Here is an 18,937-nt window from a genome sequence, read left to right on the forward strand (position 1 = left end):
TAGCATCATTGAATTCCTCACCCATGAGAACATGGGAATAGACACTTTGTTCATCATAATTGGACAAGAAATGGTGACTGTAGAGCATTTTCCCAAAATGTTCCCATGCACAATGGCGCCACTAGTGGCAAAAATGTGAAATTTTAAATCGCGATAACTTGAAAACGATACAAGGTATCAAAAAAATTCCAACAGTTATGAATATTATTCTAAAATATGTACTAAATATGTAAAAATGAAGAAAATCTAAGAGGTGGTAGTGTAAAATTTCTTTAAAATTTGTTGAATTATAATGGAATGACTCAGAACGGTACACACTGGAGAGAGGCGTTTCAAGTGTTCACAATGCGGCAAAGGATTCACTCAATCTTCGCATCTCACTAGACATTCCAAGATTCATGCACAACAAACTCTTTAACAAGTATAGTGTTAAACTTGTGCTCAATTTTGTGCTCACCTTCAAGTCAAAAGATTATTTTAAATACATCGTTACGGTTGAGATGTAGCTGAATTAAAAAAAATAAATATTATTTTTATAAAAAAAAGTCGTTGGTTTGTTACCACGTGTTATACATTTACCTTTCCAGAAGAACGGGGAAAGATTCTTGCACAACACCACAATGATATAATCGTTATGCGCTGTCAATTGTTTGCATCACGAAGCAATCTCAAATGCACAACTAGAACGTTTCTAATCTTTCTGTTACTTTAAGACTTAGTTCTCATTGTGGTAATATTACAAATAACCGATTGAACTTGAAAGAGGCGCTTGTACTACTCTACCACATTGAATTATACCATCAGCACTTATATGAGATTTTATTTATTTTAATTTGTCGTGTTCTGTGTTTTCCAAGCAAGGCATTTCTGGAACTGGCTTTTCAATGTTTTTATTTGATTTATGGAGATTTTGTGCAATAAATCATAAATGTTTTTTTAAACTTATTTGCACCCAGTTCTGCTTTTCATTTCTGATGCTATTTCTTAGAACCCGAAAATTATTCCAATACCAAGTTTTAGTACCGATTCACTTTGATATTTTCCATCTGGCTGCATACATTTTAAAAGGGAACTATAAATTTATATATATTTTGTTGCAAAACAAAGCTTTGTGTCATGGATTAATGAGTATTATTAAAAAATGATACTGATCTTGAAAGAGTTATTCTTTCTCAATGCTAAGTTTTGAGATGATCGGATTTTGTCAGCATTTTAAAATTGTATTATTTCACATGAAACAGATTTATGCTGATAGATCATTAAAATTCCAAACCAAAGCGTTTTATGCATTTTCTTATCAATGCTTATTGTCCTGAATGAAAAGTTAATACTTTATTGTTTTTCATTTTCTTGCCCGTAGTTGTAACACGTGTTTTGTTTTTTCTTTAATGTTAATTAAAGTATTGAGTACTCCATCATGTCGTTTGAACATTGCTTCCCTCTGGAATCCTCGATGAATTACTGGGTGACCAAATCCTCGAAGTGTTACTGAATTTTCGATATTTTTTGTCTTGAAATTTTCAATTTGCTGTTTAAAAGAGTCTGTAGACTTGAAAGATTTCATTAAAGTTAGTCATTGATGCTTTGCGAAATGAACAGAGTTTGTAACTATTTCGAACTTTTGTTCATAGCGCAATGTAATATTGTGAGGTCTGGAGAGATTTCCAGCAAAAAGTGCTATTTGTGTGTTTTCTTTGCAATACTTGGTTTCCTCGATGAAGAGTTGATTCTATGTAACTCTCATTTTATTGCAACTATTAATGAGTCTTTTGTTTAGGTTTGTGTTTTGGTAATGTTAATGCACTTAGGTGCTTCGTCATGTCTGTCAGTCAACATTTCCAACAGCCTTGCTACTGGGAAATCCCCGATGAATCAAAGGATGACAGAATCCTCGAAGCGTTGGCGCAGTTTCGCCATGATGTCATGAAAGAGATCTTTCAAATCAAAGAAGCTCTGAAAGAATCCTTGATCTGTAGATCCGAGTCGCAGTGTCATGTTGATCATCTAAAGACATCGATGTTTAATGGCGATAAAACTAAGAACAAAACTGATTTGCAAGGAATAAGGTCAATGGTTGATCAAAACATACATGAACAGAGATTGAAAGATTTTCTTGACGAACAAAGTGGTTCTTCGAAGCTTAAATCACCAGAACCTGTGTGTGGTGTTTCAATAGACATTTCAGATTTAGCATCTCATTGTGATGAAACAAAGTTGCCTCTTGTCTGCAGACGTATCACAGACACTGGAACAAACGACTCTCAGCACTTTGTGGAAACTAATTCACGATCAGATCCGCCTCCGAATTTTGCTCCTTCCAGGATTGAAGTTATTCAAGTATCTGAATGTGACGTCATATCAGAAACGTCACCATTGCATGAGACTGTCGTCAACAATAAATCTACAGCGAATATTTCTGCTCAAGACAACCACATTGAACCTTGTGCTGTTGTCTCCACTGCAACAAAGCCTGAGTATACCATAGCTTTTGTTAAAGAGGAAATTTGTTCAAATGATGTTTCCTCGTCTCAATGTCAGTCTGCTCCTGTTCTCACATCAGAACAAAGTCATGGATTCAGTTCAGACTCTACGACAACCACCACTGTTGGAATCGACAACACCTTGATCTCTATTGGCGTAGCATCAAGGTCAAGTCCACCAAAGCGTCCCAAAAAGTATGAATTTGTTGCTTGCAATATATGCAGTATGCGAGTAACAATCACTCATATTGAAGATCACATGCGAATGCACACAGGAGAGAAACTGTTTCAATGCAAGTGTTGCGATAGACAGTTTGCATGTTTACCAGCCTTGATAGCACACAGAAGAATGTGCACTGATGAGAAGTCACATCAGTGTCCTCATTGTGGTAAACAATTCACTTATCACAAACAACTTAAAAACCACATTAGAATCCACACAAGAAAGAAAACGCATTACTGTGAGTATTGTGATAAACGGTTTTCCCTTTCGTGGGTATTGAAGAGACACAAAAGGGTACACACAGGGGAGAGGCCATTCAAGTGTTCAGAATGCGGCAAAGGATTTACTCAATTATGGTCACTGAACAGACATTCCAAGACTCATCCACTATCGAGTCAATAACAGGTATGTGGAAAACCGTGTGAATGCAACATTTTCTCGTTGTCACAGTTGGTTCAGTGGTTTCATTCTCTGCCCAGTGTTCGTGAGAACAAGGGTTCGACGTCCGTCGAAGTAAACATTTTTATTTCTTTAAATTAATTTTTGCAGTGCACAAGAGCTTTTCGAAAAAAGTAGGGTTTGGGAAAGCTTATATTTTATTATCATTGCAGAATTTCATTGGCAAATAGTTATTTCGCAATCTGAATCAACCAATCTCTCAAAACACTTTCGGAAAATCTTACTTTTAGACTGACTAGAATCAATGAGACAGAAGTTTCGTGGGAAAAAAAATTTCGCGTGCGGGTTGGACTCCTGCTGAATCAGGTCATGGTAGATATTCCGCTCTAACGTTAAGCCAAAATGTGAAGGTTTTTTGCATAAAATTTATAAATTTCCACAAAATGTAAACTTTAAGTCAGAATATAGATCAGTAATTTATTTCTGAGAGAAGTGCTCGGTAGGTTAGCACTTAGCTACTTTGTTTTTGCGTTGCAAATAGGTTTTGGATTCAATATAATTTGGTATCAATTGTCCAATTCTGGAAAAAAGTACTTCTGAAACTGAAACAGATTTGACAAACATTTAATAACCAAAGCCTTAATCACGTTTGATTTCGCGTCATTGTTAACCAAAATTTTTTCAGTAAATGAGAACATTTGAAATGAATCATTTTCAACTTCTTGTTTCCAGAGGTTTAATGTGTTGATGAACGCTTTAAGTTTAGATTTCAATGTAAACCAAATGTAAAAACATAGATGTTTTTCCTATGGAGAGACAAATTAAGTTCGTTTAGTTTTTTAAGAAAATCTGATAAATAGCTCTAATCAAAGAATAAAGATCCCAAAGTGTAGATACCAAACTCATGTTCAGCAAACATACGTTTCGAAAACTATAGCCTACTGTCTTCATCTTCAGTGCTATAAATGTAAGCAATGCTATAAGCGTGAATCCTAATGACATCATAACAATTTAAACGTGACATCAGTGAAAAGTTTCTGCTTTTAATGATTGATGATTGGATTTCTCTCTATGGGCCTGGTTTTATAGTTAATGTTGTTAAGCTGTTGTTTGAGTTTTATAACAAACTTATACAAAATAAATATCAACAAAAAGGGTGTAGCACTGTAGCAATGACTTATACATGCTTTGCAACTCATATAGATATTAAGCGATAAATAATATTATTACTACAAAAAGTGCTTAATGCGAAGCAAAATTTCCATGCATAACAAATTACATCAAATTCAATTACTATTCACTTCTTTTTCGTCGTATGAGACTTCGACTATTCACTGAAAACGTCAACAGCCCGTTTCACATTGGAATCATCAGAAGGTACTTATTCAAATAGAATATTCTATTTGAATAAGTTCCTTCTAATGGTCCTGTGTGATTTTATGATCCATTTGTTCAATACTTTTTGCAATTAAACTCTGTCGCCAACTCAGTCACCAAGTTAATGAGGGAATTTTTTAAAACGAAGTTGATTTAACATGAAAATGAAAAAGTTACGTGTCTGGGGCACTGAGTGTTCACAGCAAGTAAAATAGTCCGAGCTAAGTATTGGTGCGATGTTTCTGCGGAATAAAATCCCTCTGCGAGTGAATAACACAGGAAGAAATGTGAAACAATTTTTGTCCTAGTTAAGTGCTTATTTTGCGACGGCATTTTTATTGCCGTAGCACAATTGCCATTATGACGTTTGCGGCAGCATTTGCCACGGCAATTGCCGTGTGCCGCCGCTAATTTCGAGGACTGCATTCCAAGATTCATGCACTACAAACTTTATAGCAAGTATGTGTCAAACTTGTGCTCAGTTTTTATAGTCACCTTCAAGTCAAAGGATTATTTTAAATGCATCGTGAAGATTGAGATGCAGCTGAATGCAAGAATACAATTTTGTATTTACTTATTTGTTGGTTCTCATCCCCCGCTCAACTATGTCGTAGACGTTCACCTGTTTCAAGCTGTAATTATAGCCATGAAATCAGTTATAGATAGATGATTGCTTTGTTACTACGTGTTATACATTTACTTTTCCAGAAGAACGGGTAAAGATTCTTGCACAACACCACAATGAAAGAATCGCTATGCGCTGTCGATTGTTTGCATCACATAACAATCTCAAATGCACGACCAGAACGATTCCAATCTTTCTGTTACTTCAAGACTTAGTTTTCATTGTGGTAATATTACAAATAACCGTTTGAACTTGAAAGAGGCGCTTGTACTACTCTACCACATTGAATTATACCATCAACACTTATATGAGATTTTATTTATTTTAATTTGTCGTGTTCTGTGTTTTCCAAGCAAGGCATTTCTGGAACTGGCTTTTCAATGTTTTTATTTGATTTATGGAGATTTTGTGCAATAAAAAAAAAAATTTAGCTTATTTGCACCCAGTTCTGCATTTTGATTTCTGATGCAACTTCTTAGAACCTGAAAATTATTCCAATTCCAAGTTGTAGTCCCGATTTACTTTGATATTTTCCATCTGGCTGCATACATTTTAATAGGGAACTATAAATTAAATATATTTTGTTGCAAAACAAAGCTTTTTGTCATCATTAATGATTATCATTTAAAAACGATGCTGATCTTGAAAAGATTATTCTTTCTCAATGCTAAGTTTTGAGATGATCGGATTTTGTCAGCATTTTTAAAATAGATTATTTTACATGAAACAGATCTATGCTGATAGATCATTAAAATTCCAAAGCAAAACGTTTTATGCTTTTTTTTTTCAATGCTTAGTTTCCTGAATAAAGAGTTGATACTGTGTTGTTTTCGTTTTCTTGCCAGTAGTACTAGTAGTAACACGTGTTTTGTTTTTTCTAGGGTTGTACATTTGGGTAATGGTAATTAAAGTATTGAGTGCTTCATCATGTCGCTTGAATATTGCTTCCCTCTGGAATCCTCGATAAATTGCTGGGTGAACATTGACCAAATCCTCAAAGCGTGAATGAAGTTCCGATATTTTTTGTTTTGTAATGTTCAATTTGCTGTAAAAAAAGCTTGTAAACTTGAAAGATTTCATTAAAGTTAGTCATTGATGCTTTGCGGGATGAACGGAGTTTGTTAATATTTCAAACTTTTGTTCATAGCGCAATGTAATATTGTGAGGTCTGGAGAAATTTCCATCAAAAAGTGCTATTTGTGCGTTTTCATTACAATACTTGGTTTCCTCGATGAAGAGTTGATTCTATTTAATTTTCATTTTATTGCAAGTAGTAATGAGCGTTTTGTTTAGGGTTGTGTTTTGGTAATGTTAATGAACTTAGGTGCTTCGTCATGTCTGTCAGTCAACATTCCCAACAGCGTTGCCACTGGGAAATCCCCGATGAATCAAACGATTGCAGAATCCTCGAAGCATTGGCGCAGTTTCGCCATGATGTCATGAAAGAGATCTTTCAAATCAAAGAAGCTCTGAAAGAATCCTTGATCTGTAGATCGGAGTCGCAGTGTCATGTTGATCATCTAAAGACATCGATGTTTAATGGCGGTGAGACTGAGAATGAAACTGATTTTCAAGGAATGAGGTCAATGGTTGATCAAAACATACATGAACAGAGATTGAAAGATCTTCTTGACGAACAAAGTGATTCTTCAAAGCTTGAATCACTAGAACCTGTGCAAGGTCTTTCAATGGACATTTCAGATTCAGCATCTCATTGTGATGAAACAAAGTTGCCTCTTGTCTGGAGATGTACCACACACACTGGAACAAACGGCTATCAGCACTTTGTGGAAACTAATTCACGATCACATCCGCCTGCGAATTTTTCTCCATCTAGGATTGAAGTCATACAAGTATCTGATTGTGACATCACATCAGAAACGTCACCATCGAATCAGATAGTTGTCAACAACAAATCTGCTGTGAATATTTCTGCTCAAGACAACCACATTGAACCTTGTGCTGTTGTTTCCACTGTCACAAAGCCTGAGTATGCCATTAATTTTGTTAAAAAGGAAGTTTGTTCAAACAATGTTGGTTCGTTTCAATGTCCATCTACTGTTCTCACATCAGAACAAAATCATGGATTCAGTTCAGACTCTACGACAACCACCAGTGTTGAAATCGACAACACATTGACATCTATCAACGTAACATCCAGGTCAAGTCCACGAAAGCGTCCCAAAAAAGTTGAATTTGTTGGTTGCAATATATGCAGTATGCGAGTAACAACCACTCATATTGAAGATCACATGCGAATGCACACAGGAGAGAAACCTTATCAATGTGATAATTGCGATAGACAGTTTCATTCTTCACCATCCTTGATAGCACACAGAAGAACGTGCATTGATGAGGAGTTTCATCAGTGTCCGTATTGTGTTAAAGAATTCACTGACCACAGAGAACTTAAAGCTCACATGCTAATCCACACAAAAAAGGAAACGCACAAGTGTGAGTATTGTGATAAACGGTTTTTACATGCGTGCTTATTGAAGAGACACATAAGGATGCACACAGGGGAGAAACCATTCATGTGTACAGAATGTGGCAAACGATTCCCTCGATCCTGGTCTCTTAAAAGACATTCCAAGACTCGTGCACTATCGAGTCAATAACAGGTATGTGGTCAAATTTATGTTCGTGATATTTGTCAATTTTTGGTTCAAAAGTATTTTTTCATAAGATTTTTATCGTTATATCATAAATATCTTCAACCAATAAATCATAGAACAAGCTCGAATTGTTTGATACTAGCCCCTAGTAGCGGATTATTAGCCCCCACTAATAATGTTGCGCTCATTTCAAATGGAAACTTTTGAGTGCTTTGTTTGCTCGTAACATTTGGGCAGCAAATTTATGTTTTTGTTTGTTTTGATTTTTGGTGGCCCTGTTTGTTGTTTATAATAATGTTTAGGATTCAGTTTTAAATTGGCTCAAATGTTTAGCTGCATACTAAAATCACTGGCAGTTGGTCCTATTTTTGATTTTCTTACTTTTTAAACTGACGGATTTTTCAACTGTAAATCTGAGGTTGATGCAAAGGTAAACATTTTTTTGAATTGGAAAGTGATTACACGCTTTGGTTAGAACATCGGAACCGTTGCAACGCACTAAAGGCCGACACACAAATTTCGTCACATTGTGGCCTTTCTCAACACTTTTAAAGGATGATTATATCCATTGACATGTTGTATATTATTACATTTTGATCCCTTAACTGTGTCAAGCAAGGGAAAATCAAACGCTGGAAAATACCACAACGGCAGATGCAATCTCTGTTACATGGATATTGTAGATTGCCTGTGACGTCACAAAAATTGCTTCATTGCTGATTATGCTTAAATAATGGTGGTTATTTGTGCGTTTTCTTTGCAATACTTGGTTTCCTGGATGAAGAGTTGATTTCATGTAATTTGCTGGTTATGGTGCTGATTTTGAAAAAGTTATTCTTTCTCAATGCTAAGTTTTGAGACGATCGGATTTTGTCAGCATTTTTATAATGTATTATTTTACATGAAACAGATCGATGCTGATGGATCATTAAAATTCCAAAGCAAAACGTTTTATGCATTTTTTTTCAATGCTTAGTTTCCTGAATAAAGAGTTGATACTCTGTTGTTTTTCGTTTTCTTGCCAGTAGTTGTATCATGTGATTTGTTTTTTCCAGGGTTGTGTATTTGGGTGATGTTAATTAAAGTATTGAGTGCTCCATCATGTCGCTTGAACATTGCTTCCCTCTGGAGTCGTCGATAAATTACTGGCTGATCAAATCCTCGAAGTGTTACTGAATTTTCGATATTTTTGTCTTGTAATTTTCAATTCGCTGTGTAAGAAAGCCTGGAGACTTGAAAAATTTCATTAAAGTTAGTCATTGATGCATTGCGAGATGAACAGAGTTTGTCAATATTGCGAACTTTTGTTCATAGCGCCTTGTAATATTGTGAGGTCTAGAGAAATTTCCAGCAAAAAGTGCTATTTGTGTGTTTTCTTTACAATACTTGGTTTCCTCGATGAAGAGTTGATTTTATTTAATTTACATTTTATTGCATTATATTTTAAGTAATGGTGAGTCTTCTCTTCTGTTTAGAGTTGTGTTTTGGTAATGTTAATGCACTTAGGTGCTTCGTCATGTCTGTCAGTCAACATTTCCAACAACAATTCCCCGATAAATCAAAGGATGACAGAATCCTCGAAGCATTGGCGCAGTTTCGCCATGATGTCATGAAAGAGATCTTCCAAATCAAAGAAGCTTTGAAAGAATCCTTGATTAGGAGTAGATCAGAGTCGCAGTGTCATGTTGATCATCTAAAGACATCGATGTTTAATGGCGGTGAGACTGAGAATGAAACTGATTTCCAAGGAATGAGGTCAATGGTGGATCGAAACATACATGAACAGAGCTTGAAAGATTTTCTTGACGAACAAAGTGATTCTTCGAAGCTTGAATCACTAGAACCTGTGCGTGGTCTTTCAATGGACATTTCAGATTCAGCATCTCATTGTGATGAAACAAAGTTGCCACTTGTCTGCAGATGTACCACAGACACTGGAACAAACGACTCTCAGCACTTTGTGGAAACTAATTCACGATCAGATCCGCCTCTGAATTTTGCTCCTTCCAGGATTGAAGTTATTCAAGTATCTGATTGTGACGTCATATCAGAAACGTCACCATTGCATGAGACAGTCGTCAACAATAAATCTGCAGTGAGTATTTCTGCTCAAGACAACCACTTCAACCCTGATCCTGTTGTTTCTACTGCAACAAAGTCTGATGATTCGATAGTTTTTGTTAAAGAGGAAATTTGTTCAAATGATGTTTGCTCGTTTCAACGTCCGTCCGCTCGTGTTGTGACATCAGAACAAAATCATGGATTCAGTTCAAACTCTACGACAACCACCAGTGTTGGAATCGACAACGCCTTGACCTTTGTTGACGTAACATCAAGGTCAAGTCCAACAAAGCGTCCCAAAAAGTATGAATTTATTACTTGCAGTATATGCGATGCGCGAGTAGCAACCACCAATATTGAAGATCACATGCGAATACACACAGGAGAGAAACCGTTTCAATGCAAGTATTGCAATAAACAGTTTCATTCCTCACCGGCCTTGATAGCACACAGAAGAACCTGCATTGATGAGAAGTCTCATCCGTATCCACTTTGTAGTAAACAATTCACTTATCTAAGACAATTTAAAGATCACATTCGAATCCACACAAGAAAGAAAACGTACAAGTGTGAGTATTGCGATAAACGGTTTTTCTGTGCGAGCTATTTGAAGAGACACAGAAGGGTACACACAGGGGAGAGGCCATTCAAGTGTTTACAATGCGGCAAAGGATTTACTCAATTTGGGGCACTTAACAGACATTCCAAGATTCATGCACTATCGAGTCAATAACAGGTATGTGGTCAAATTTATGTTGGTAATATTTCTCAATTTAGTTTGAACTAACGAATTTTTCAACTGTGAATCTGATTCCGTTCCAAATGTAAACCATTTTTTTTAATTGGAAAGCGATTACACGCTTTGATTAGAACATCAGAACCGTTGCAACACACTAAAGGTCGCCCATTGTGGCCTTTCTCAACACTTTTAAAGGATGATCAATGACCATATCCACTAGCATGTTGTATTTCATTACGTTTTGATGCCTCAACTGTGTCAAACAAGGGAGGATCAAATGCTGGAAAATACCACAACGGCAGATGCAATCTCCACTACATAGCTGGGTTTGTTTTTTTTTCGCTAAGACTTTTCGGTCATTTGTCTGAAATGACTTGAAAAAATTCGGTCATTTTTTATTTATTTTGGTCATTTTTTCTGATGAAAATATTTCCTTTCAAGTAGCTGATACACACCAAAATTTGCACTTCCGGACTAGCTGCAACATTAAGTTTCGCTAAGAAACGTTGTTTTTTTCGGACATTTTTACCGAATTGACTATATATTTTTTCGGACACTTTGACCGAATTGACTATATTTTTTCGGACATTTTGCTAAAAAATCGGTCAATGACCGATAAATGACCGAAAAAAACCCCCAGCCACATAGATAGTGTAGATTGCCTGTGACGTCACAAATTTTGCTTCATTGCTGATTATGCTTTAATAATGGTTGTTTTTCCAATTAAGAAATGTGCTTCTCCATTCGTAGAAATATGACATCCCTGTCCTCAAGATCCCTGTTTTGTCAATTATGATGCAGTTTGCTCATACTTCCCTTCTAATCGAAACCTTCATAGGATTCACGAAACAAATGTCAATTTCCAAGTTATTTCACGTGGTGTCAATGGAAATAATGCTTCATTCATGTATTAACATTCAGGTTACGGAGAAATATTCATAGACCTCATTTTGTGTACTGCAAACTTTAAAAGTACGAAAGTCTAGTTTGGAACTCTCGCTGAAAGGATTGTGGAAATTGCCAGACATCTTCAGTGGAGATCATCTGTTCATCTGTTCATCAGCGCCATTGTTGGTCATTCAATAATGTTAATAACGTTGCTAATAAAACATAATAACGTTAACAACGTCAATAACATTACAACAACACAGTCTATATTCTACAAGAACAATTCCAAATCTTCATCTTCTACAGTGTTTCCACTCGAATCTTTGGCATTGGCATAAACATTGTCAGCTAAACACTGTCTAAAAAATCGTAATAACACTTTTCAGTCTCAATTTCCGAAAGACATTTATTTAAATAACTAGTTTGATAGTATGTGCTAACTGCTTCCAAAAAGAGCCAAATATTGAAAACAAAGGGCCAAGGGGCCAAACAATTTTTTGGGGGCCAACTACCTCTAAAAAGGGCCAATCTGGCATATCGGATTGTTACATCATCATTGTCATTGTTTTAGTTGTACCAAATCCTAATGACATCATAACAATTTAAAGCTGACATCACTAAAGAGTTTTTGCTGTTAATGATTGAATTTCTCTCTATTGGCCTCACATGTTTAAGTCCAGATCTTTTGATCAATTGTGAGATCACTGGATCGCAAATAATTGCAAAACTTCTAGTTTCATGTTAAAAAATGCTCATTTTTTCTTTTTGTTCTATTTTTACCAGATGCTTTTTGCATTTTTAGCACAACTGCCAAAGTCTAGTCCATTATTTGTGTTGCTCAAAATCACACAGAATAGTATACACAAAGACTATATTTAACAACTGCTGTTCAAACTTGAAGCTTGCAAGTTGGCATGGCCTGTGTGTATAAACCCTCGTGAAATCATGTTACCCATTTGTAAGTTGCGAGTTTAGTTGTGTACGTAAACAATGACATAACCTAACCAATGACCATTACTACTGTACCAATGGTGGTACAAATAATAAACTTTACAATACAAGTTTGAGCAACTTCTAGGGATTCAGTAATTCTTATCCAGTTTCACAAAGAGTCAAACTTAGCATTTTTTTAAACAATAAACATTTAAAGTTTTCTTTTTCATTGAATTTTGGACTTTGGACTTAGTCTGAATTTTGGACTTTGGACTTAGTCTGAATTTTGGACTTTTATATTGAATTTTGGACACTTGTAATTCAGATTTCATCTTTGAAGCATTGATTTCCAAACGTAGACTTACCACATTTTGCTTATTCTGCTTTATCTGTGTGACTTTCAATTTACTCGTTTAAGGATAACACTGCTGATTTTCGACTTCCATTTTATTGCATGTAATTTTGACTATTTTCTTTTTTTTTTATCAAAGGTTTTTATTTTCTCGCATAATTTACTCGCAATCATTCTCGTATCATTTGTTCAGTTTATGCTTTCAGTCCAGAGTGTCGTTACAGTTACAGTGCATAGTCAATTTTATCTTACGATTTTTCATTTTATGTATTGCAGATTTAATTCCTGATGAGGACACACGTACGTGTCGAAAACGTTTGAGTTTATTTTATTTAATTATGTTATATTTTGTGTGAAATAAAGTATGCTAAACCCGCTAAAGTTACTATGTTTTATTTCTCTATGGTTTTTATTTTCATAAAGTAGGAAATTTATTAAATGTTTTTTATGTTCATGAGTTAATGCTCTAATCACCCCTGCCCGATGGAAATTCCCGAAGACGTGCATGACAACATAATCCTTGAAGCATTAGCGCAGTTTCGCTATGACGTCATGAAAGAAATCTACCAAATTAAGGAAGTACTGAAAGAATCCTTGATCGGGAGATCTGATTCGCCATGCCAGTTCGATGCTGAAAAGTCATTGCTAGCTAAATGCAGCGATTCTAACAATCAAAGCGATTATGGAGAAATGAGACACATCGATAACCAGAAGTCTGATACACAGAGCACGAAAAACGTTCACAGCGACAAAGATATTTCTTTGAAGAAACACTTTGCAAAACTCATCCCTGGGCATTCATTGGACTTCTCGATTGGAAATGACTCTGATTATGATGAAACAAGCTCATCGTTCATTTGCCCCTCTGACATTGGAACAAACGGGAATCAGGACTCTGCTCAAACAAAATCACAATCAAATAAAACGTTAATATTTTCTCAAGCTGCAACAGAAAGCATTCCACGCACTGATTGTGATATAGTTTCGAAGACGTCACCATCTTGTAAGGAAATTTACGTAAGATCTATTGCGAGTAGTTCCACCCGGCACGACGACTTCGAGTCCGGTATTGTTGCCGGCACTATAACTAACCTTGTAGAACGAAATTTCGTTAAAGAGGAAGTTTGTACTGCTTCATCAAACGAACCCTATTCGTTTCAATTTCAATCTGCTGCCACTTTCAAAATTGAACAAAGGGATCCATGTAGAATGGGCTCCTTAGATGTCTTGACCCCAAATGATGTAACGTCGAGATCAGGCACATCAAAGCATCACAGCAAATATAAACTTGTAACTTGCAAAATATGCGACAAGCAAGTGATAAACACCAACTTTAAGGTCCACATGCGAACACACACAGGAGAGAAACCTTACAAGTGTGAGTATTGTGATAAACAGTTTTCCTCTTCATATTCACTGACAGTTCACAGAAGGACCCACACTGGGGAGAAGCCATACCAGTGCTCACAATGCGGTAAACGATTCTCTGAAATCTCAAGCCTGAAAGTACATTCCAAGACTCACATGTCACGAAGTGAACTTTCACATAAGGTATGGGCCTAATCTAAAGTAGAGGCTTGTTTCTGAGTCACGTTTTCATAGCACAACCTTCAAATGCACTTACAACGTTCCATTGCGTTGCTCAGAGTCATTTAAACCACTTTGAGTAAGGCGTTTGTGTCCAAAATTGAGACAGGATAGATTTGCTTGTACTGAACATGAAAAAATATGATACATAAAAATAAAAATCATTCAATTTTTGTGTTCACTTTTGTGCAAGTCATTAAGTGCTTTGTTAGAAATGTCTCAAATTCAAGCAACAAATAACATGCACAATCAACATTGATGATCCCTGGTTGATGTAGCATTGCGTTTTGTGGTGTCACGTGGTGACACTCATGCTGTAATTCGTTTGAACGTATTTTTAATGGTAAAATGAAAATTTATTATTTAGAATATTGTGCCGTCATACCAGATGGATGAAGATAGGACCTTGCTAAACACCACGACAGCAGATTTGGTGTCCGCTTCAACAACACATTGCCTGCAAACAGACAGAACTTGTGCAGACACCATTCATGCCACCAACGCTGGAGGACATAGCAGTGTAACTCTTAATGACGCAGCACCAAGGTTAGGTTGGCTGAAATACAGCAGATATAAATTCATCACTTGCAAATTATGCGGCAAGCAATTGATCAGCAGTAACTTCAAAGTCCACATGCGAACACACACAGGAGAGAAACCTTACAAGTGTGAGTATTGTGATAAACAATTTTCTTCTTCGCCTTCACTGACAGTTCACAGAAGGACCCACACAGGAGAGAAACCTTACAAGTGTGAGTATTGTGATAAACAGTTTTCCTATTCGCATTCAATGACAATTCACAGAAGGACCCACACTGGTGAGAAGCCATACCAGTGCTCACAATGTGGAAAAAGATTCTCTCAAATCTCAAGCCTCAAAGCACATTCCAAAATCCACAAATCCCGAGATGGATATTAACTTGGTATGTTGCCAAATCTATGATCTTTATGTTTGAACGCAATTTTTGAAGCTGAGCTATTGCTTGGTTAATTTAATCAAAGAATAAAGATCCCAAAATGTAGATACTAAACTCATGTTCAGCAAGCAAACGTTTCGAAAACTATACTGTCTTCATCTTCAGTGGTATAAATGTAAGCAATCTGCAATGCTATAAGCATGAGGCATATCGGATTATTGCGTCATCGTTGTCATGGTTTTAGTTGTACCAAATCCTAATGACATCATAACAATTTAAACGTGACATCTCTGAAGATTTTCTGCTGTTAATGATTGGATTTCTCTCTATGGGCCTGGTTTTATAGTTAATGTTGTTAAGCTGTTGCTTGAGTTTTATAACAAACTTATCTTATAAACTAAATATCAACATAAAGGGTGTAGCAATGACTTAAACATGCTTTGCAACTCATATGGAAGTTAAACGATAAATACTATTATTACTACAAAAAGGGCTAAATGCAAAGCTAAATTTCCAAGCATAGCGAATTGTATCAAATTCCGGTTCTAATCACTGAAAACCTCAACAGCTTGTTTCACCTTATTAGGATCATCAGAAGGTACTTATTCAAATAGAATATTCTATTTGAATAAGTTCCTTCTAATCATTCTATGTGTGCTTCTTATGTTCCGTTTGTTCAAAACTTACTATTAAACTCGGTCACCAAGTTATCGCCACAGCTTGAATATTTTGAACATAAAACTTCAATTGAAGTTTTGAAAGTTGTTACAAAAAATCACTTTTCTTTTCAAGAAATTCTTTTACTCTCTGTTCATATATGTTTCAATTAACCATTGTTTTATTTCTTAGAACTCAGGTCCATTGTTGGTAACGCCACTAGGTGGTGAGGGCCCTGGTACAACGTTCGATAAGGCACCGGTTCGAAACCGCTCAAGAAGTTTCTATTTGTTGAAATGATCTTTGTGGTTAAAAATGATAAATCATGCTGATAGTGTTGTCTGTGAATTATTCCATCTCTTAGATGCCACTGAAAGAAGAGCAGTCCATTCGTTGGTCAAGCGCACACCCCGAGCGCCGAAGCTGCTTGATCTTGTAGTTATTTCATTCACAAAGGCAGTTGCGTAACCAACTGAGCTTCAACTTCAGTGAAGTTCAATGGAGCTTCAACCATGTCATGGCATTAAGGTCGCTTCATATCGGTGCAAAACTATGAAAATGTTTCAATTGTGGGTCTTATTTCTTATTGTGATATGTATTGTGCCATACGTTTGATGCAAGGTGCAAGTTTTCATTGCTTAAACAAAGACATTAACCAAATCAGTACTGCTGTACCAATGGTACAAATAATACTTAATAGTAGCTTCTAGGGATTCAGTGCCAGTCGTTTATAAATGCCACTCGTTAAAAGAGCCAAACAAAGCATTGGTTTAAATAATTAAAATGCTGTAATAATTTTGGAATTCAGCTTGTTTCTTGGCATCTGTGCTTCTGTTTGCATCTTCCATGAAACAATGTACAGAATCAAGTTGTTTTTAACTTAGTCTGTCTTTGATACTTTAATAAGGCGATGTGTTGATTCTTGAATGCTCAAGTGCTTGGTAATGAATCGTACATTGAACGATGGTGTTCGGTTACTGCTTCTTTAGTGCTTGTGATTCAGATTTCATCTTCGAAACATTGATTTTCAAAAGTAAACTCACGAAATGTTAGCTTACCCTGCTTCATTTTTTGTGTAATTTCATCATTTAAAAGATATCACTGTTTCATGTCTAGTTTTATTGCAAGCAATCATGGCAAGTTCATGTTTTATTGCTTAGAATGCTGTTTTTAAAAGCTCACAAATTTACTGATTTTTTTATGTGTTGAAAATAAATGTATAACAAAGTTCAATTTGAATTTCTTGTGTTGCAAATATATCTGCATTACAAGAATTTCAAATTGGACTTTCTCATACATTTTCAACATTGAATTAACATGCATCGTATCTTTTGTCCGTAATTGGGCTTCTCTTTTGCACCAGTTGGACTGGGCGTGTAGTTGTTCTCTAATACGTTAAATTGTCTACCCCACGTTTTGCATATTTTTTTATGTTTATTGGTCAACCCTTTACCACTGCCTGATAGAAGTTCTTGAAGATTTCCGTGACGACATAATGTTTGAAATGTTGTCACAGCTTCGGTGTGATGTCATGAATTTTCCTAATGAAGGAAGTTCTGAAAGATTTCTTCATCTTCTGATACCAATGTATTGCTTTTATGACAAGTTACTGGTTTGTCATGTTGCTACTTTCACTTTTCCGCATTGTATTTTAACGTGAATCTTCTGCATAAAAGTAACATAAGTAATCTCTATAATAGGGAGCTTATCGGAACTAGCTTTCGGTTTTGTTGTTCAATGGTGATTATGTTGCGAATCTGAATTGCGATATTGAAAGCAAGCTTTGGTCAATGTTGAGTTTCGAGATGATCACTTCCCATTAAGATTTTGAGGATTTTTTAATATTACCTAGTTATGCTGTAGGACTGTGAGGCCTGCGCAATTCTTCACAAAAAGTGTTATTTACACATTTTCTTTGCAATGCTTGATTTATTTTATAGCAGTAGTTGTAATGTTGATCGGAAGAATGTAAAAGCAAAAACATACAAGTTATATTATTGCTTCACTGACGTTTTGCGCATCATGGCAAAGCGCATCCTTAGAGCCAATAACATGCAAACTAAAATTCACAAAGTTATGTACTACAGTGCAAGAGAAAAAGTGAAACAGGCATGACAGTAACCAAGAAATGTGAGAGCAATTACTTTCTATGTTGGATAACGATAAAATTTGGTAAAACTTCCAAACAATTAACACAAGGCAGACGTAGTTAAGATAAACAAAATATTTTAGCTGCATGATCGTTGCTTACTTCACAATGTAGATTTTAACGACCTGTTTTAGCCTGATGCTGCGAGTTCGCTGTGGTAATATCGAATTGCACTAGCTTTAGGAACACAGTTCCCTAGTCATGTGCTATGACGAATGGTGTTGAAGTCTGAACAAAAGAGCCGCATAAAAGAACGAATCACTGACTTCGACACCATTCGTCATAGCACATGACTAGGGAACTGTGTTCCGAAAGCTAGTGCAATTTGCTATTACCACAGCGAACTTGCAGCATCAGGCTAAAACAGGTCGTTAAAATCTACATTGTGAAGTATTTTGTTGAACTTCTGCATTTGTCGCCTGAATGTTGCAACTACTGCTAAAGGATACAATTCTGGTGAAAACTCAGCCTTTTCAGTATTCGTACTTGATTTCCTTGATTAAGTGTTGATACTCTGTAATTTTCGTGTTCTTGAACATCAATTTGGTGAATTCTGTTTTTTTTTAGATTTGTTTTTTAGAAACATTACTTGATTGTATTGCTGCATGCTTTAGTATGCCTGTTCAACTCCATTGCAAACAAGGCATTGCCGATGAATCGCAAGATCAAAGAATACTTGAAGCGTTAGCACAATTTCGCAATGACGTCATGAAAGAGATCTTCCAAATCAAAGAAATTCTAAAGGAATCTTTAATCATGTTTAATGGCTGTGAAACTGAGAATAAAACTGATTTTCAAGGAACGAGGTCAATGGTTGATCGAAACATACATGAACAGAGCTTGAAGGATTTTCCTCTCGAACAAAATACTCTTTCGAAGCTTAAATCGCTAGAACACATCGCAGGCGATTTAATGGACATCTCGCCTTCAGCATC

General features: G+C 35.9%; 3 protein-coding genes across 3 annotated transcripts in view; all 3 read left to right on the forward strand.

The window, feature by feature from the left end:
* The window catches only part of LOC145783587 (uncharacterized), a 50,488-nt gene extending 44,091 nt beyond the window's left edge, over window positions 1-6,397 (forward strand). Inside the window, exons 18-19 of the mRNA XM_082595482.1 lie at window positions 5,188-5,330; window positions 5,986-6,397. The gene's annotated coding sequence lies outside the window, so the exon portion shown is untranslated. The remainder of the gene's footprint in view (window positions 1-5,187; window positions 5,331-5,985) is intronic.
* Window positions 6,398-6,438: 41 nt separating this feature from the next.
* On the forward strand, window positions 6,439-9,186 carry LOC145783588 (uncharacterized). The gene has a single exon (XM_082595483.1). It carries the CDS (start codon window positions 6,439-6,441, stop codon window positions 7,720-7,722), a length of 1,284 nt encoding a protein of 427 aa, XP_082451609.1. The 3' UTR covers window positions 7,723-9,186.
* A 741-nt stretch (window positions 9,187-9,927) lies between these two features.
* LOC145783589 (uncharacterized) overlaps window positions 9,928-18,937 on the forward strand; it is a 28,870-nt gene continuing 19,860 nt past the window's right edge. Inside the window, exons 1-3 of the mRNA XM_082595484.1 lie at window positions 9,928-10,505; window positions 13,219-14,243; window positions 14,647-15,166. Of these exons, the coding sequence (XP_082451610.1) occupies window positions 10,148-10,505; window positions 13,219-14,243; window positions 14,647-15,166 (1,903 nt within the window). The 5' untranslated portion in view covers window positions 9,928-10,147. The remainder of the gene's footprint in view (window positions 10,506-13,218; window positions 14,244-14,646; window positions 15,167-18,937) is intronic.

The sequence above is a fragment of the Aplidium turbinatum genome, chromosome 14 (genome assembly GCF_918807975.1).
Source record: "Aplidium turbinatum chromosome 14, kaAplTurb1.1, whole genome shotgun sequence".
NCBI lineage: Eukaryota > Metazoa > Chordata > Ascidiacea > Aplousobranchia > Polyclinidae > Aplidium > Aplidium turbinatum.

What these genes read in the sequence shown, in the direction of transcription:
- LOC145783588 (XM_082595483.1), top strand. Translation starts at nt 6,439, where the DNA reads ATGTCTGTCAGTCAACATTCCCAACAGCGTTGCCACTGGGAAATCCCC.